Raw genomic sequence first — 14,267 nt, forward strand, 5'->3', positions numbered from 1 at the left:
AATTTTAAAATATGATGCAAAAAGTGATTTTGTATTCTATGACATGGTGAATTTATTTTACATACTCAATTTTCCATGGTCAGTGGCGCTATTTTGCACTCTAGGCCGCTAGTCAACAGGTTTGTATATTGCTTTTTAAGTGGTTGTAGCTAGTTTTATGGCTCCATAATGTGCATCTGCAACTGGGTTGCAATGATCTTAAATAATTTCTTTGGTTACCTTACCCACCTGATCCTCCCAAACATTTGTTGCACAGATTGTATAATACTTGCGATGAATTTAATTACACTTGGTGGGCGGGACGCTATGAAGAACATTATATTAAATATACGCATTGTTTTTTAAAAGTATTCTCGTAGAAACGTTAAAATGGGACGGGGTATGAGGGGCGCTGGTGGGCGTGGTACGGTATGTAGAGGGTGGAGGCAGCTAGGGGATATACATCTCTGGATACAGGAAATACGGTAAGAGAGAAACCCGGAGGAAGCCTGCTCTGTGCCTGGAGGGGATCCGCCGCCATCTCAGGTCTCTGATTTTCTGGGGCCCAGTGGAGAAAACTGACTCCTAGGTCCTATCATACTTATGGAAGACCAAGCCTGTCCCTCCGGGAGATCTACGCTTCCACCTGGAAGCACGCGAGAAGCCAAGCCTCCAAAAAAGCGCTGCCTCCTTGCTCCGCGGTGGGATTATCCAGAAGGAACTCCTAACGGCAGTAATGCCACTCTCCCCCCTGCACCTCCTCCTGCATCAGCCGGTCTGAAGTCGCACCCTCCTCCTCCGGAAAAGTAGTGAAATACGTGGAGTTTCCTGTCCTAAACCAGGTCAGATTCTTTCTTTCTCAACAGGAAATAAAGGTCTCTGAAACTTAATTATACATTTTTTCCAGATCTCATCTTCCCCATTTCCCTGTTCTTTCCACAATTTCAAAATAGAAGAAAGAACATATGAGCATTAAACAGCTCTTTCACAGAACATGTTTGGATGACATGATGGATATTTAAGAGAATTAAGTATTTATTTTAATATTTCAAATGCTGCAAATGTTATATTTTTTAATCAATAGAATTAAATATTTTGATTTACTTGAAAGTACTATGGGGCCATGGTTGAATATTCATCAGTTCATAAATTAAAACTGAGTGATGTATGAGTGGAGGTTTATTATATTGCTCTCTAATTACATATATGTTTGAAATTGTTCCATTTAAAAATGCCTCGTTCAAAAAAAATAACAAGAATGTATTGAAGGCCGGCTGCCTAGGCCCAACACTGCTAATGGAGAGGATTGTAAGGTGAGCCTTCAGAAGTACCTCTGTGTAAGGTGAGAGAATTTAATAAGTTTAGGAAAAGTTACACATGATAATCAAATTCAAGTGCCATAATGAATCATTAAACAGGAAGAGGGAACTTTGGGTTGATTTTAAAGCATGAGTGACATCTGCCAAATGGAGAGAGGTGGAATGCTTTTTTAGGTCTAGGTTTCCAGAACAAAAGCCCCATAGTAAGACTTTTTATGGGAACAGTCTGCTATAATTGTGACTCTGTCCAAAGGACTAAGGTGAAGATAGAATGTCATACAGCCTTAAATGTTATGCAGTTTATACCATAAACTGGAAGCCAAAGAAGATTTTCAAGCAAGTGATATTAATTTTATTTTAGGAATCAATTCTCACTATTAGAAAAGCAATCATCCATTTAAATGAAATTTATAGAATGCAAGAAATAAAAACAAATTTTACCCAAATGTTGTAGAAAGGCATCCTTTCTTCATTCGTAACAACAAACTTTTATGGAGCCCTTGCAATGGGAAAGTATAGTGCTGGGAATTGCAGGGAATGTATGACCAAGACATATGGCTAGTACATAACAGGAATAAAATATATTTATCTAAATGACTTACTGAAGGCAGGGATAACACTGAAAACCATGGGCATTCTGAACATCAGGTTTGGTGGTAGTGCAAAGAAAAAGAAGAAACTCCATTTCACTTGAAAGCATCTCCTTGTCATTCCATAAAGCCTTACTTCCCTCATTTTTACCTCTAATGAGAGTAATGAAATGTGGAGCTATAGGTCTTAGTGAGAACAATGTTCAGCTAGAAAATGAAGAAGGTTATGTAGGGAAAGAAGTGGGGGAGCTACATAATTTCATTTTAGTGATTCAAATTTTTACTGAGAATATTTTTATGTGCCAGACACTGTTCTAAAGGGTTTTGTAGGTTTTAGTTTATTTAATCACAAAATTCCACTGAAGAGTTTTATATAGGGTGAGGGAAGTTTAACTTGCTACAAGTTATGTGGCAGTAAGTGGTTATGCTGGGATTTGAACTCAGAACAATTGGTTCCAGAGTCTATAGTTTAAATTGCTATGCCAAAAATTCCTTCTAATACCATGCATACAACTGTTGTAGGACTATGTCATTGACATGAGAGCAGAATGAAGAATAAGGAATTGAAGAGAGTAGGGATCTACAATAACAGAAGAAATGATTTTTCTTTATTTTACTATTTTTCAGTATTCAAGGGATTGCAGTATGATTCCATTTCCTTGGTGCATTGGTAAAGTAGTTCATCCAGTAAAGACAATAAGGATAAATTACACTGCTACCCTGCTTTTTCTGATGTCCAGCACCTAGAAGATGTGATTTTAAAGGTAATCTCTTTATTAAAATTTTATTAAGAAGAGGAATGACAGTTGATTGTGACACATTAAAGCAGGTTGCAAAGTAAAAAAACAGAAAGCTAGCATCATTGATAAAATCAAAACCATTTTCTACATTATAGAAAACCATATACACCTAATAATATTAATGTAATCTGCAAGGTATTTTTTTAGGTTTTGATGCCACTGTAAAATGACTCTTTGTAACCACATTTAAAAATTGTTGCTGTTTAGTTGGAACATGATTGGTACTTTTATATATTGATTTTATATATTGTAGCTTTTTGAATTTTATTCACTCTTATAATTTATACATTATTTTGGATTATCTGCTAATTGCATTGTGAATAATAGCCTTTATTTCCTTTCTATTACTTTTTAAAAGCATATCTTGCTGTGCTAGCTAAGATTTTCAGTACAAGGAGAAATAAAAATAGTAGAGCATTTACTTGTGTTGATCTTGAATTTTTTGAGTTTCGCCTTCTGTTTAATTAGATTTTCTTTTTTAGGTTAAGAAAGTGCCTTTGTATTCCTGGTCTGAGTTTTTATTGTGAATAGGTATAGGATTTTTTTCACAAAATTCTTTATATCTACTTTCATGATCATATTTTTTTCTCCTTTAATTTACTATAACAGTGTGAGAGTTTAATAAGTTACAATAATCAATTTTCTAATATATTTCTTGCTTTTGCTTTTGTCAGGCCTTACTATTGAACACTTTGTTTTCCATTTTAATAATTTTTCCAATTACTTTTATATTTCTCTTCTTGGTTTCTTCTTGTTTCTAACTTAGTTCATTAACTTTCTATCTTCTTTTTAAAAATAAGAATTTGGGACTATAAATTTTTCTTTACCAGTTTAGAAGAATTTCACATTTAAAAAAAAATTTATTTTATTAGTACTATACACGTTTGCAGTACATGATGTTTACATTCATCTTCGGAAGTAGGGATATGTACTTCACATATCTTGGTTTTTTAAAAATTCCCTTTCCCCTCATCACCCACTTCCCTCCCTCCATCTCTAAATCCCCTTGCTGCATTTTCATGATTATTTCTATTTTTTTAGTTCATGTTTGCAGCATATATTGACTACATTCATTGTGAATAGTTGGTACATGTACATGATGCTTCTTAAATCTTTATACACCTCCCCAACCTTGGTCTCTTGGTCACCTTCCCATTTGAAAAGATACATCTCTTTGTTTCCTTTCATCAGTGTTTTATTTTGCTATTCATTTGTACTTTGGATAATTCAAATGTGAGAAACCATACAGTATTTAAGCTTGTGTGTCTGATATATTGTACTTAACATTATGTTTTCAAGTTGTATCCATTTTCCTACAAATGTTTTGAATTTATCCTTTATAGCCAAGTAGTAGTCCATTATGTATAGATACTACTTTTTTTATTCATTTAACTGTTGATGGACATATAGCATGTTTCCATGATTTAGCTATTATGAATTGTGCTGTTATAAACATTGGTATGCATGTATTGCTGTAATATGATATCTTTAGCTCATTTTTGAAGACAGCTAGAAGAGGAATAGCTGGGTCAAATGGAACTTCTAGTTTTAGTTTTTGGAGAATTCACCGTAATGATTTCCATAACAGTCATACTAGTTTATATTACCACCAACAATATAAAAGGGTTCCTTTTTCAGCACAGCCACACTAGCATTTGTTATTATTTGATTTCTTGATGATTGCCATTGTTTCTGGTATAAGATGAAGTCTTACTGTCATTTTAATTTACATTTCTCTAATGGCGGGGGATGTGCATTTTTTCATATGTTTATGGATCAATTATATTTTTCTGAGAAATGTCTGTTCACTTCACTTGCCCATTTTTTGATTGGGTCTTTTATTTTGGAGGTGTAATATTTTTGAGTTCTTTATATATTCTAGATATTAATCCTGTGTCTGAGGAAGAGCTGGCAAAGGTTTTTTTTCCTATTCTGTAGGTTGTCTCTTACATGTTTTTATATGTAATATTTTTATTATCATTCAATGTTTATTACTTTCTAATTTTTCTTATGATTTCTTCTTTGACTTCCGAGTTACTTTTTGAATGTCCAAACCTGTAAGCCTCCTTTTAAAAAAATCACATTATAAAATCATTAACCAAATTAGAATTAAACTTCATCTTATTTCTACTTTAAAATACTTTTTAATCTTTCACCATAATAAAAAATTACATATTGGCTGCTACTCCCAATAGAATTTGACAATATAAAACTTTTAATTTCATTAAATACATAGCAAATGCATGGTTATGGTATTTATTGATAACAACATTGCTGATTTTTATGCTTGTGTCTTTATACATTTTGTTTTGATTTAATTCTTCACTTAAAGAATTGTGAGCATAGTTAAAAAAACTCACAGATACACTTTACTCGGGTTTGCCCATGAACATTTTGACACATTTGCTTTATCACTGTCTTTTTTTCTCCCTCATTTGTTCACCCATTTGACAGTAATTTACAGGTATTAATATTATCTTCTAATTCTTCATTGTGTGTTTTCTCAGAATGATGACTTTCTCTTGCATAACCTTAGTACAAGTATGAAAATCAAGACATTTTACATTGTTGTGATATTATTATCTATGTCATAATGTATTTTCACCAATTGTTCCAGTGTCTTTTATATCTATTTTCTGTTCTTGATTGAAGTTATGGTCCAAGATGATACATTACATTTAGTTTTTATATTTTTCCAGTCCTTAGTCTTGAACATTTCTTCTACTCTTCTTTTGCTTTCATGACATTGATAAATATTTCTAGGCCAATTATTTTTTGGAATGTGCCTCAACTTTTTGTGCCATTTCCTTATTTTCATATTTTGCTTATGCTTATTGAAAGAAATATCACAGAAGCAATGTTGAGGTGTTTACAGGGTATTGCATTGGTGCCACCTGGTGGTTTGGTCCATTAGGAATAATGTTAACTTTGATTGCTTGGTTGAAATGGTGGGTATTATCTGGATCAACCCATTCTTAGGTTATTATTTTTGTCTATGCAATTACTAATTTTACTGTAAATAATTTGAAACTATGTAAATGTCTTATTTTTCATCAAACTATTTTCCATAGTTTTTGCATCCCTTGAAAATTCTTGACTGAATTATTACTATGATGAGTACAAAATAATAATTCTCAAACATCATCATTTTTACTACATATAATAGTTTACATTGTACTTTCAGGAAAAGGTTTTTCTCTATGTATTTATTTGGACATAAACCTTTTACTTTATTTCACAAATAACCTGTTGCCATTAATACTTATTTTAATGCTCAAATTGGCTCAGATTTAGCCAGGGCTGCTCATTCAAGTTGTTTTTTTCTGTCCTTTTGATATGTGCTATTCTTGACAGATACTTTGACTTACTTTAACATTTCTTTTCTTCCTTAATTTAATGCTCATCTTGTATTTTTCACTCCATTAAACATTTCTCTGTGGGACTGTGGAACTGATTGTTGGTATTTAGAAACTTGGGCTTGGCCATATGGATCTTTTTTATCTTAACACTGTTATTGATTCTCATTTAATTTCATTGAGTACAGCTTTTTTATATGATACTAATTACTTACTCTTTGTTGAAATATTTGTCTTCGGTCCTAGAGAACAATGATAAAAAAATAGTGTTTCATGTGTGTATGCAGGGTTCTGTGAATATCCATTCAACATGTAAATTGTGGTGTTTAAATCTTCTATATCCCTAATACTTTTTTGCCAAATCTATTAGTTACTGAGAGAGGTAAATTTAAAATCTCCCACAGTGATTGTGGATTTTTCAAATTCTTGCATTTCTATCATTTTTTGTTTTGTAAAATTGAGGCTTTGTAATTATGTGCATAGAAGTCTAGAACAAGTACATTTTTCATTTTTAGTAACCTTTCTTTATCTTTTGGCATTTGAAATTCATTTTGTTTGCTATTAAAATAGTCACACAAGCTTTCTTTTTCTTTTGTCCGAATGGTATTTTTTTTTACTCACTTTTTTATCTTCATTATATTTTTCAGAAAATGTGAATGTATTGATTTGTCTCCGAATTTATCAGATTTATAACTAGCAGTAAAGATAAACCTTATGTATCTAAATATTATTTTTCTTCATTAATATTTTATTTTATAAAACTTCAACCATATGGAAAAATGAAAAGATGTCTTTCCAGCAGATTCATCAATTTGTATTCATCAATACATACTTTGGTATGTATATGGTTTTTCACTTTCTCAAATAAAAACCACATACATACACACTTTTTTTGGCTGAACTATTTGAAAATAACTTGCAGATAACATGACATTTCATCCCTAAACACTTTTATCATGCATCCCTTAAGAACAAGGGTATTATTACAGCAAGAGAAATTTAACATTGATAACACTATGTAATATAATGTCCATACCAAATTTTTCCAATTTTCCTAGCAACATCCTTTATACCTTTTTATTTGTTTATTCCAGTCAAGGGTCATACATTGTGTTTAGTTATCCTGATCTTTTAATCTTTTTAAATGTATAATAACATGCTAAGCTTTTAATTTTTCATGATATTGACATTTCTGATGATTCCAGGAGCTATCTTGTATACATTCACAATATAAACTTGTCTGATTGATGTGTTTCCTCATGACTAATTGAAGCAGTTTTAGCAAGAACACTACATAGGTAATGTACTACCATTACTATTGAATCACATTAGGAAGCAACAATTGCTGGTTTATCCCAAAGGTATTGGTGTTTTTTGATGATTTTTATGGATGGCTAGGTGGGTACTTTTTGCTTCCACTTTAACACATAGTTCTGGTTTTTGTCTCTGGAATTATAGTTTATAGCTGGAATTATAGTTTAGAATTGGAATTATAGTTTATAATTATACTTGGAATAACAGTTTATAATTGGTGTCACATTCCTCCTTTAGGTTACCTGTTTGCAGAAGTGTCTAGCATTAAAGGGAGTTCATTAAAGGGAGTTCTTATAGGGAGTTCTCATATTTATTCTCCCATCATATTTTCCTGCTTCAGGGTATCTGTTTAGCCTGGCTTCTTGTCTATCTGCCTCACAAAAGTGTTATATTTTTCTAAACAGCTTCATGTGCAGAGTCTCCTTAAACATTTCTTTTTTTCTATGAGCTTGGCCACATTTTCTTTCTCTCATTACATAAGGACATTCTCCTGCTACTTTAGATTGATCAATTTTTAAGAGGCCAGATGTGGTTACACACACCTTTAATCTCTGTACTCTGGGAGGCTGAGGTAGGAGGACTCACAAGTTTGAGTCTACCCTGTGCAATTTAGCAACACTTTGTCTCAAACTAATAAAAAGAGGAATTAAAAAGGGAAAAAGAACAAAGTCACAAATATGAGCAAATTCCTTTCCTAGTAACCTTATTTCCTTATCTGCTAGCATATCATCTAATCTTTTTTCTCTCTTGAGAAGTACGCCAGGTTATCTTGCATGGATTCTATATCAGTTTTCTGTTGCTGCCATGATGAATCCCATAATTTATCACAAAATTAGGGGCTTAATACATTTATTATCTTATAGTGCTGTAGTTCAGAAGTCTGATGTAAGTCTCATTTCAGACTAAAATCAAGGTGTTGGCCAGCTGCATTCCTTTCTGGAGGTTATAGGGGAGAATCTGAATTCTATTCATTCAATTGTTGGCAGGATTCAGTTCTTTTCAACTGAAGGTCTGTTATCTCTGTTTCCTTGCTGTCAGCTGAAGGCTATTCCCAGCTTCTAGGTGTCATTTGTATTCCTTGATTTGTGGTTTGTTTCCATCATGCTCAAAGTCAACAATGACAGATTTAATCCCTCTCAGACAGAATATCTCCATTTTCTTGCTTATAATAATATCTCTTAGACTCAGCTAGTGAGAGATCTTCTTCTTTTAAGTATACGTGTAATTAGAGTGTACCTCCTACATAATCCAGAAAAATCTGTACATCAAATTTCCTAACCTATTCCCATCAGTGAAGTTCTTTTCCCCTTGAAAAGCAGCATACTCACAAATTGTTGGAATTATGGTGTTTACATATTTGGATAGCCATTTTCCTACTTTCCATGGATATCATTATTAGCAGCTAGCCATTACCTACACTCAGTGTATAATCCATCCATTCTTCAACCAACAAATTATTAAAGAGCATCTATTAAATTGAACATCTATTAAATTTCAGGCACCAAGGCTATAAAATAGGTTATAAAAATAAGATTCTTAACTCATTAAATAAGTTCATAAACTTATTTGGTAAGATCTGTGGATAGAGATTGGTGCAGTGTTAAGAGCACAATAAGCCATACCAAGTAAATTGAAGTGCCAAGGATGGCTTCTTGTATGGGTGAGTATCTTACCCGAGTCTTAAAAAAAGGAGCCTAAGTATCTGGTTAGGATGAGTAATGGTAGAGGGATAAATAGAATTTCAAGTAGTGAGGATATAATGACCAAAGTTATAGAATTTAAGACAGGCTCTTCTTCAAGGAAATGTAGGTAGATTTGGCAATCAAATAGTTTTTCTGGAGTGGACAGATGAAGCCGGATCAGCAAATTGGAGCATGAACATGAACATTTTTTGTGCTATACTAAGTAGGCTTAAGATCAATCTGTATGAAATGGGCAACCATTTAAGATTTGTAAAGAGACTATTGTGTTCACATTTATACTTTATATAGATTGTACTAGTGGCCATGGGGAAGATAGTGTAGAGATTGGGATAATAAGACAATTAAGATGTTGTATGAAAACTCTGACAGAAGTGATAAAAGCTTGAGTTTAGGTAATGATAGTTGGGATGGAGCACAGAGAAGTAGATTTAGAAAAGTTTGTGAAATATCATTAATTAGATGGGATATAAAGCATGGTTCAAACAAAGAAACCAGTAGGAGACACATATTAAGACACAATATTGCAGTATATTGACTTGTGGGGATTGAGTACACAAGTCCAAAATCCACAGAGTAGTCTTTCAGGAAGGGCAGGCTGGACATCTCAGACACAGGTTGAAGGTGATGCTTATAATCAGAATTTCTTTTTTCACAAAAGCCTTAGTTCTGTCCTTAAGTCTATCAACTGACTGCATCAGCTATACCTATATTATCTAGAAGAATATCCCTTACTTAAAGTCAACTAATTATAGATATTACCCACATCTACAAAATAGCTTCACAGCAACACCTAGCATACTGTTTGATTGAATAACAGAGAATTCTAGCCTAGCCCAGTTGACATCCCAAAAGACCATCATAGATAGGACTTCTAAGGGAGACAAAATAATAGGAAATAATTCTCAAGTTTCTTGCTTCAGTATGAGGTGAAATTACTATCTGAGGTATAGAATACAAGACAAGGAGTAGATTTTCAATATTTTTAGTAAGAGCTAGATGGAGATTTCTGGCAGGCAAGTAAGGGTCAGAGATTGCAACAGATTTGACCAGATAAATAGATTAAGAAATAATCAGAGCTTAAAGTATGGCTCATTGTTAGTGCATTGCCTACCATGCTCCAGTCAATGGGTCCATGCCCTACTACTGAAAAGAAAACCAACAGAAAAGTATAAAAATGATTGGTGAAAATAAGGAAGTAAAGTGATACTCCAAAAGAGCATACATAGAAAAATTTATGGTTTATGGAGAAAATTCTGGGGACCACTAATATTTAGATTATCTAGAAATGATGCATACCTAGAAATGATGCATCCAAGTACTCAGAGAGGCTGAAGCAAGAGGATCACAAATTCGGGCCCAGCCTGCATAAATTAGTGACTTCCAGAAACCCATTCTCAAAACAAAAAAAATAAAATAAAAACAGATTGTGATATAGCTCAGGGTGAAAGCCCTAGGTTTAATCCTTGTTATTAAAAAAATAGAGAAAGAACAGATAAAGGAGAAGTAGGTTGAGTGGAGATGACTTCCAGATCTATATCTAAAGCAGAAGACTTTCTGCCAAACTTCACACTCATGTAGTCTACTGACCCTCTGTGCATGCCTTATTAGTACCTCAAATTGAACATGGCCAAAACTAAATTCTCCATCACTCCACCAACAGCACCATAAAACTCTTCCTTATTCTTGTTGGCTAGGGCATCATGTTATATCCTTCCTCTCACTCATCTCCACTATTCAATCTGTCATGAAGGTATGATGAATATTCCTTTAAAATACCTCATGAAAGTATCTTCCTTTTCATTCCAAAAACCCTATCCCCATACCCTGGTTTAGACTGTCACCATTTCTCTCTAAATATCAATAAGATATTTTTATTAGTTAATATTAATTATACAGATACTTGGGTTTCATGGTAACATTTTCATTCATGTATAAAACACAATGTGATAGCATGTATCCTCTCTATTACTCTGTTTACCCTCTTGTTGCTCTCCCTGCCCTGATCATCTTCCTCTGATCTAACAGTTTTCTATTTTTTTATTGTTTATTTTTCTTTTCCTTTCTGGACTTTTTTTTATATTATTAATTTTATTGGTACATTTTAGGTATACAATATGACATTCATCATTGAGAATTTGCACCTTTACATACTCTCTTGGATCTTATTTTTTCCCCCTTCCCCTGCCCTCCCTTCAACCCCTCCATCCCTCCCTATTTACAAAGATTTTGTTTCCATTTTTTCATTTTCTCATATTAATTCCATTCCCTTCTTTCCTTTCCCCTACCCCTCCCACTTCCCCTTCCCCTTTGCACTTTTTCTTACTATTTCACATTATCTATTTTACCTTTTAGTCCTTATTTACACCTTCAGTTTCTCACACCAAAGAAACTATTTGGTATTTACACATATGTGTCCTATTTATTTCACTTAAGAGTATCACCTCAATGTGCATCCATTTAGCTGTAAATATCTCTAATTTCTCATTTTTTATGGCTGAGTAGTACTCCATTTTATAGAAAAACCACATTTTCTTTATCCAGTCTCCAGTTGATAGGCAGTAGGGCTGCTTCCAAGTTTTAACTATCACAAACTGTGCTGCTATGAACATGGGTGCACATATATTGCTGTGGTGTGATTCTTTTTAATTCTTTGGGAAGATACCCAGCAGGGGAATAGCTGGGTCAAATGGGACTTCCACTCCTAGTTCTTTGAGGTATCTCCATACTGATTTCCACAGCGGTTGCACCTGTCTACACTCCCACCAGGAGTGGAGTAGGGTTCCTTTCTCCTCACAGCCCTGCCAGCATTTGTTATTGGTTGATTTCATGATAGCAACCATTCTTTCGGGGGTGAGCTGGAATCTCAGTGTTGTTTTCATTTGCATCTCTCGAGTGACCAGTGATGTTGAACATTTTTTCATATCTTTATTTGCTATTTCTACTTCTTTATCTGAGAAGTCTCTGTTCATTTCAGACGCCCATTTTTGGATTAGGTATTTAAATTGTGGGCATCTGATTTTTTAATTTCTTTATATATTATAGATAGTAGACCTTTGTCTGAGGAACTGCTGCACAAAATATTTTCCCATGCTGTGGGTTGTCTCTTCTCACTGTTGGTGCTTTCTCTTGCTGTGCAGAAGCTTTTTAATAAGGAGAGATCCCACTTGTTGATTCTTTTTTTATTTTTTAAGAGTAGGAAAGATTTATTGAGGGAAAGAAAGCTTCTAAGAGAGACAGAAGGGTAACTGGAAAGTGGGTTGCCCGCTCAGTCCTCTTTTCAAAGATGTTTTATACAGCCATACCATGTGGTGAGACAGGTACAAAGTGGGACAAAACTATAAGACTCAAGTGAAATTTACAAGGTGGATATTAGGTGGGACAAAACCATGACCAACCAATAAGATTACAAGTAAAGTCACCCAGGTAATATTGATTAAATGGAGGATCAAATGGGAAAACAAGTCACGTATAAGGAATTTTTCCATTTAGAATATCAATCACTGCTATCTATCCCCAGGGGAAGTAGTAACTCCTCTTTTTATAATGCTAACCTGAGAATGTGCCTCAGTTCTTGTCCATGTTGGCTCCTTGCTGTATTGGCTCCTGGAGGGCTGGCCCTGTCTAACTGCATACAAGATACCTAATTAACTTACCTATCTGCAATATTCCCCACTCTGAAGAAGTACCCCTAACTGCTGTGAGGGGACAAAGGCCAAAGACCTTTCTGGCTACTTCCAGCTGAAGAGGGTCATAATTGTCATCAACAGTTAGAGTTACTCCACAGAGAGTCTATCTAAAGGCCCTTGATAGGTGTCAGGCACTGTCATCTTGGTAGCCATATAGGTTTGAGTCTGGAGGAGACAAAGCCAAAGAAACACTTAATGCATGGGCCAAATTATAAGGTCACCAGGATTGCTATGAATATAGTCAACAAGAGTCTCCACCAGGAGAAACTAGTAATAGCTTCCCACAAAGAAGATAAGGAGAAGGTCCAGGGAACTTCAGAATCCAACATAAAAGTCATATTGTAGAGTTTAGCAGTTATGAGCTGTTTTCAAGGTCAATCTGGGAAATCCCGGTAAAAGAAGTCTAGCACATTTGTCATTGGTTCCATTTGTATGACTGTTTGGAATTTGGCAGCCTCTAGGCAAGAATAAACAAAACCTCTAAGAAATTAGAGCATGTATAATCTAAGCATGAGCACACTAGAATGGAAGGGCAGGTTGGGGAGAAAGTCACACTTAGAAATTGAAATAGTGAATGTAACCTTCTGGCTCTTAGATTCTTTCATTGATAAAGGTTATGTATAAGTCTGATACTTTGTCATAAATCCCTCTAGTTTTAGCTATAAGAAGATGGGATAATTTGAAGAACAAATCTTCCTTAAAAAATTTAAAACTCTAGCTGAGCTCTTACAGATTTTACCATAGTTTTTGCCTAAAGATCCATAATTGTGGTCAGCTACTAGTGTAGCTAGAAACTGCCAGAAGGGGTTAGTGGAGCCCCTTTTTATATCTAGCTTTATTACTATGACATTATTTTATACCTCTTTTGATTATTCTTTTCTGCTGGGTGTTTAAGACCAAGTTAAAGTGAGACCTGTGTCAATCAGTATGAACTTCTTGCTATCTATCAAGGTCAGTTAAGTCTCCTCAGGTATCATTTTGGAACCATGCATAGAGCCTCTCTGTACCTCTGTCAGTGTCAGTCATCAGGATGGTTCATGGCCTTGCTTGACCATATTGTTTTCAGTGGCAATGTGGGAGATTTTTCCCTCTTTGTGACCATCTTTTGACACACAGAGGGTCATTTGTGCTCTGGTGCCCAGCAATCTCCCTGCTCAGGAGGTTGAGTGACTTACCAAAGATGTAGGATCCTGTAGGAAAGGTTCCTTTGTGTCCTAGATCTTTGTTGACCTTGAGGGACCAGGGACAAAATATTGCCTGTCCTCATAGCCCAGTTGCTTTCTAGTTTTGGTCTCCAAACTTTAGTAATTGAACACCCAGAAGAGAAGTGACATAAGTATTTCAAGAGGAGCAGTGAGCTTAACTATTTTAATAGATAAAATATCAAGCACTTTTGAAGTATAAAGCAAGCTGTTATTTTACCAACCATGGTCATTTAGTTGAATTCCTGCAGAATGTTAACAGATAGCAGTTATACATTATATAGAAAAATTTAAGATCAAAAGCCTCACATAGTATTT

General features: G+C 34.3%; 1 protein-coding gene across 1 annotated transcript in view; it reads left to right on the forward strand.

Annotated features, from left to right (window-relative positions):
* The first annotated feature begins 457 nt into the window (after positions 1-457).
* Positions 458-14,267, forward strand: part of Nbdy (negative regulator of P-body association) — a 62,156-nt gene continuing 48,346 nt past the window's right edge. Inside the window, exons 1-2 of the mRNA XM_021251255.2 lie at positions 458-821; positions 2,516-2,652. Of these exons, the coding sequence (XP_021106914.1) occupies positions 583-789 (207 nt within the window). The 5' untranslated portion in view covers positions 458-582 and the 3' untranslated portion in view covers positions 790-821; positions 2,516-2,652. The remainder of the gene's footprint in view (positions 822-2,515; positions 2,653-14,267) is intronic.

Source organism: Heterocephalus glaber, unplaced genomic scaffold (genome assembly GCF_053883595.1).
Source record: "Heterocephalus glaber isolate CG9 unplaced genomic scaffold, H.glaber_assembly_v1.0 deba00000936, whole genome shotgun sequence".
NCBI classification, from domain to species: Eukaryota; Metazoa; Chordata; class Mammalia; order Rodentia; family Bathyergidae; genus Heterocephalus; species Heterocephalus glaber.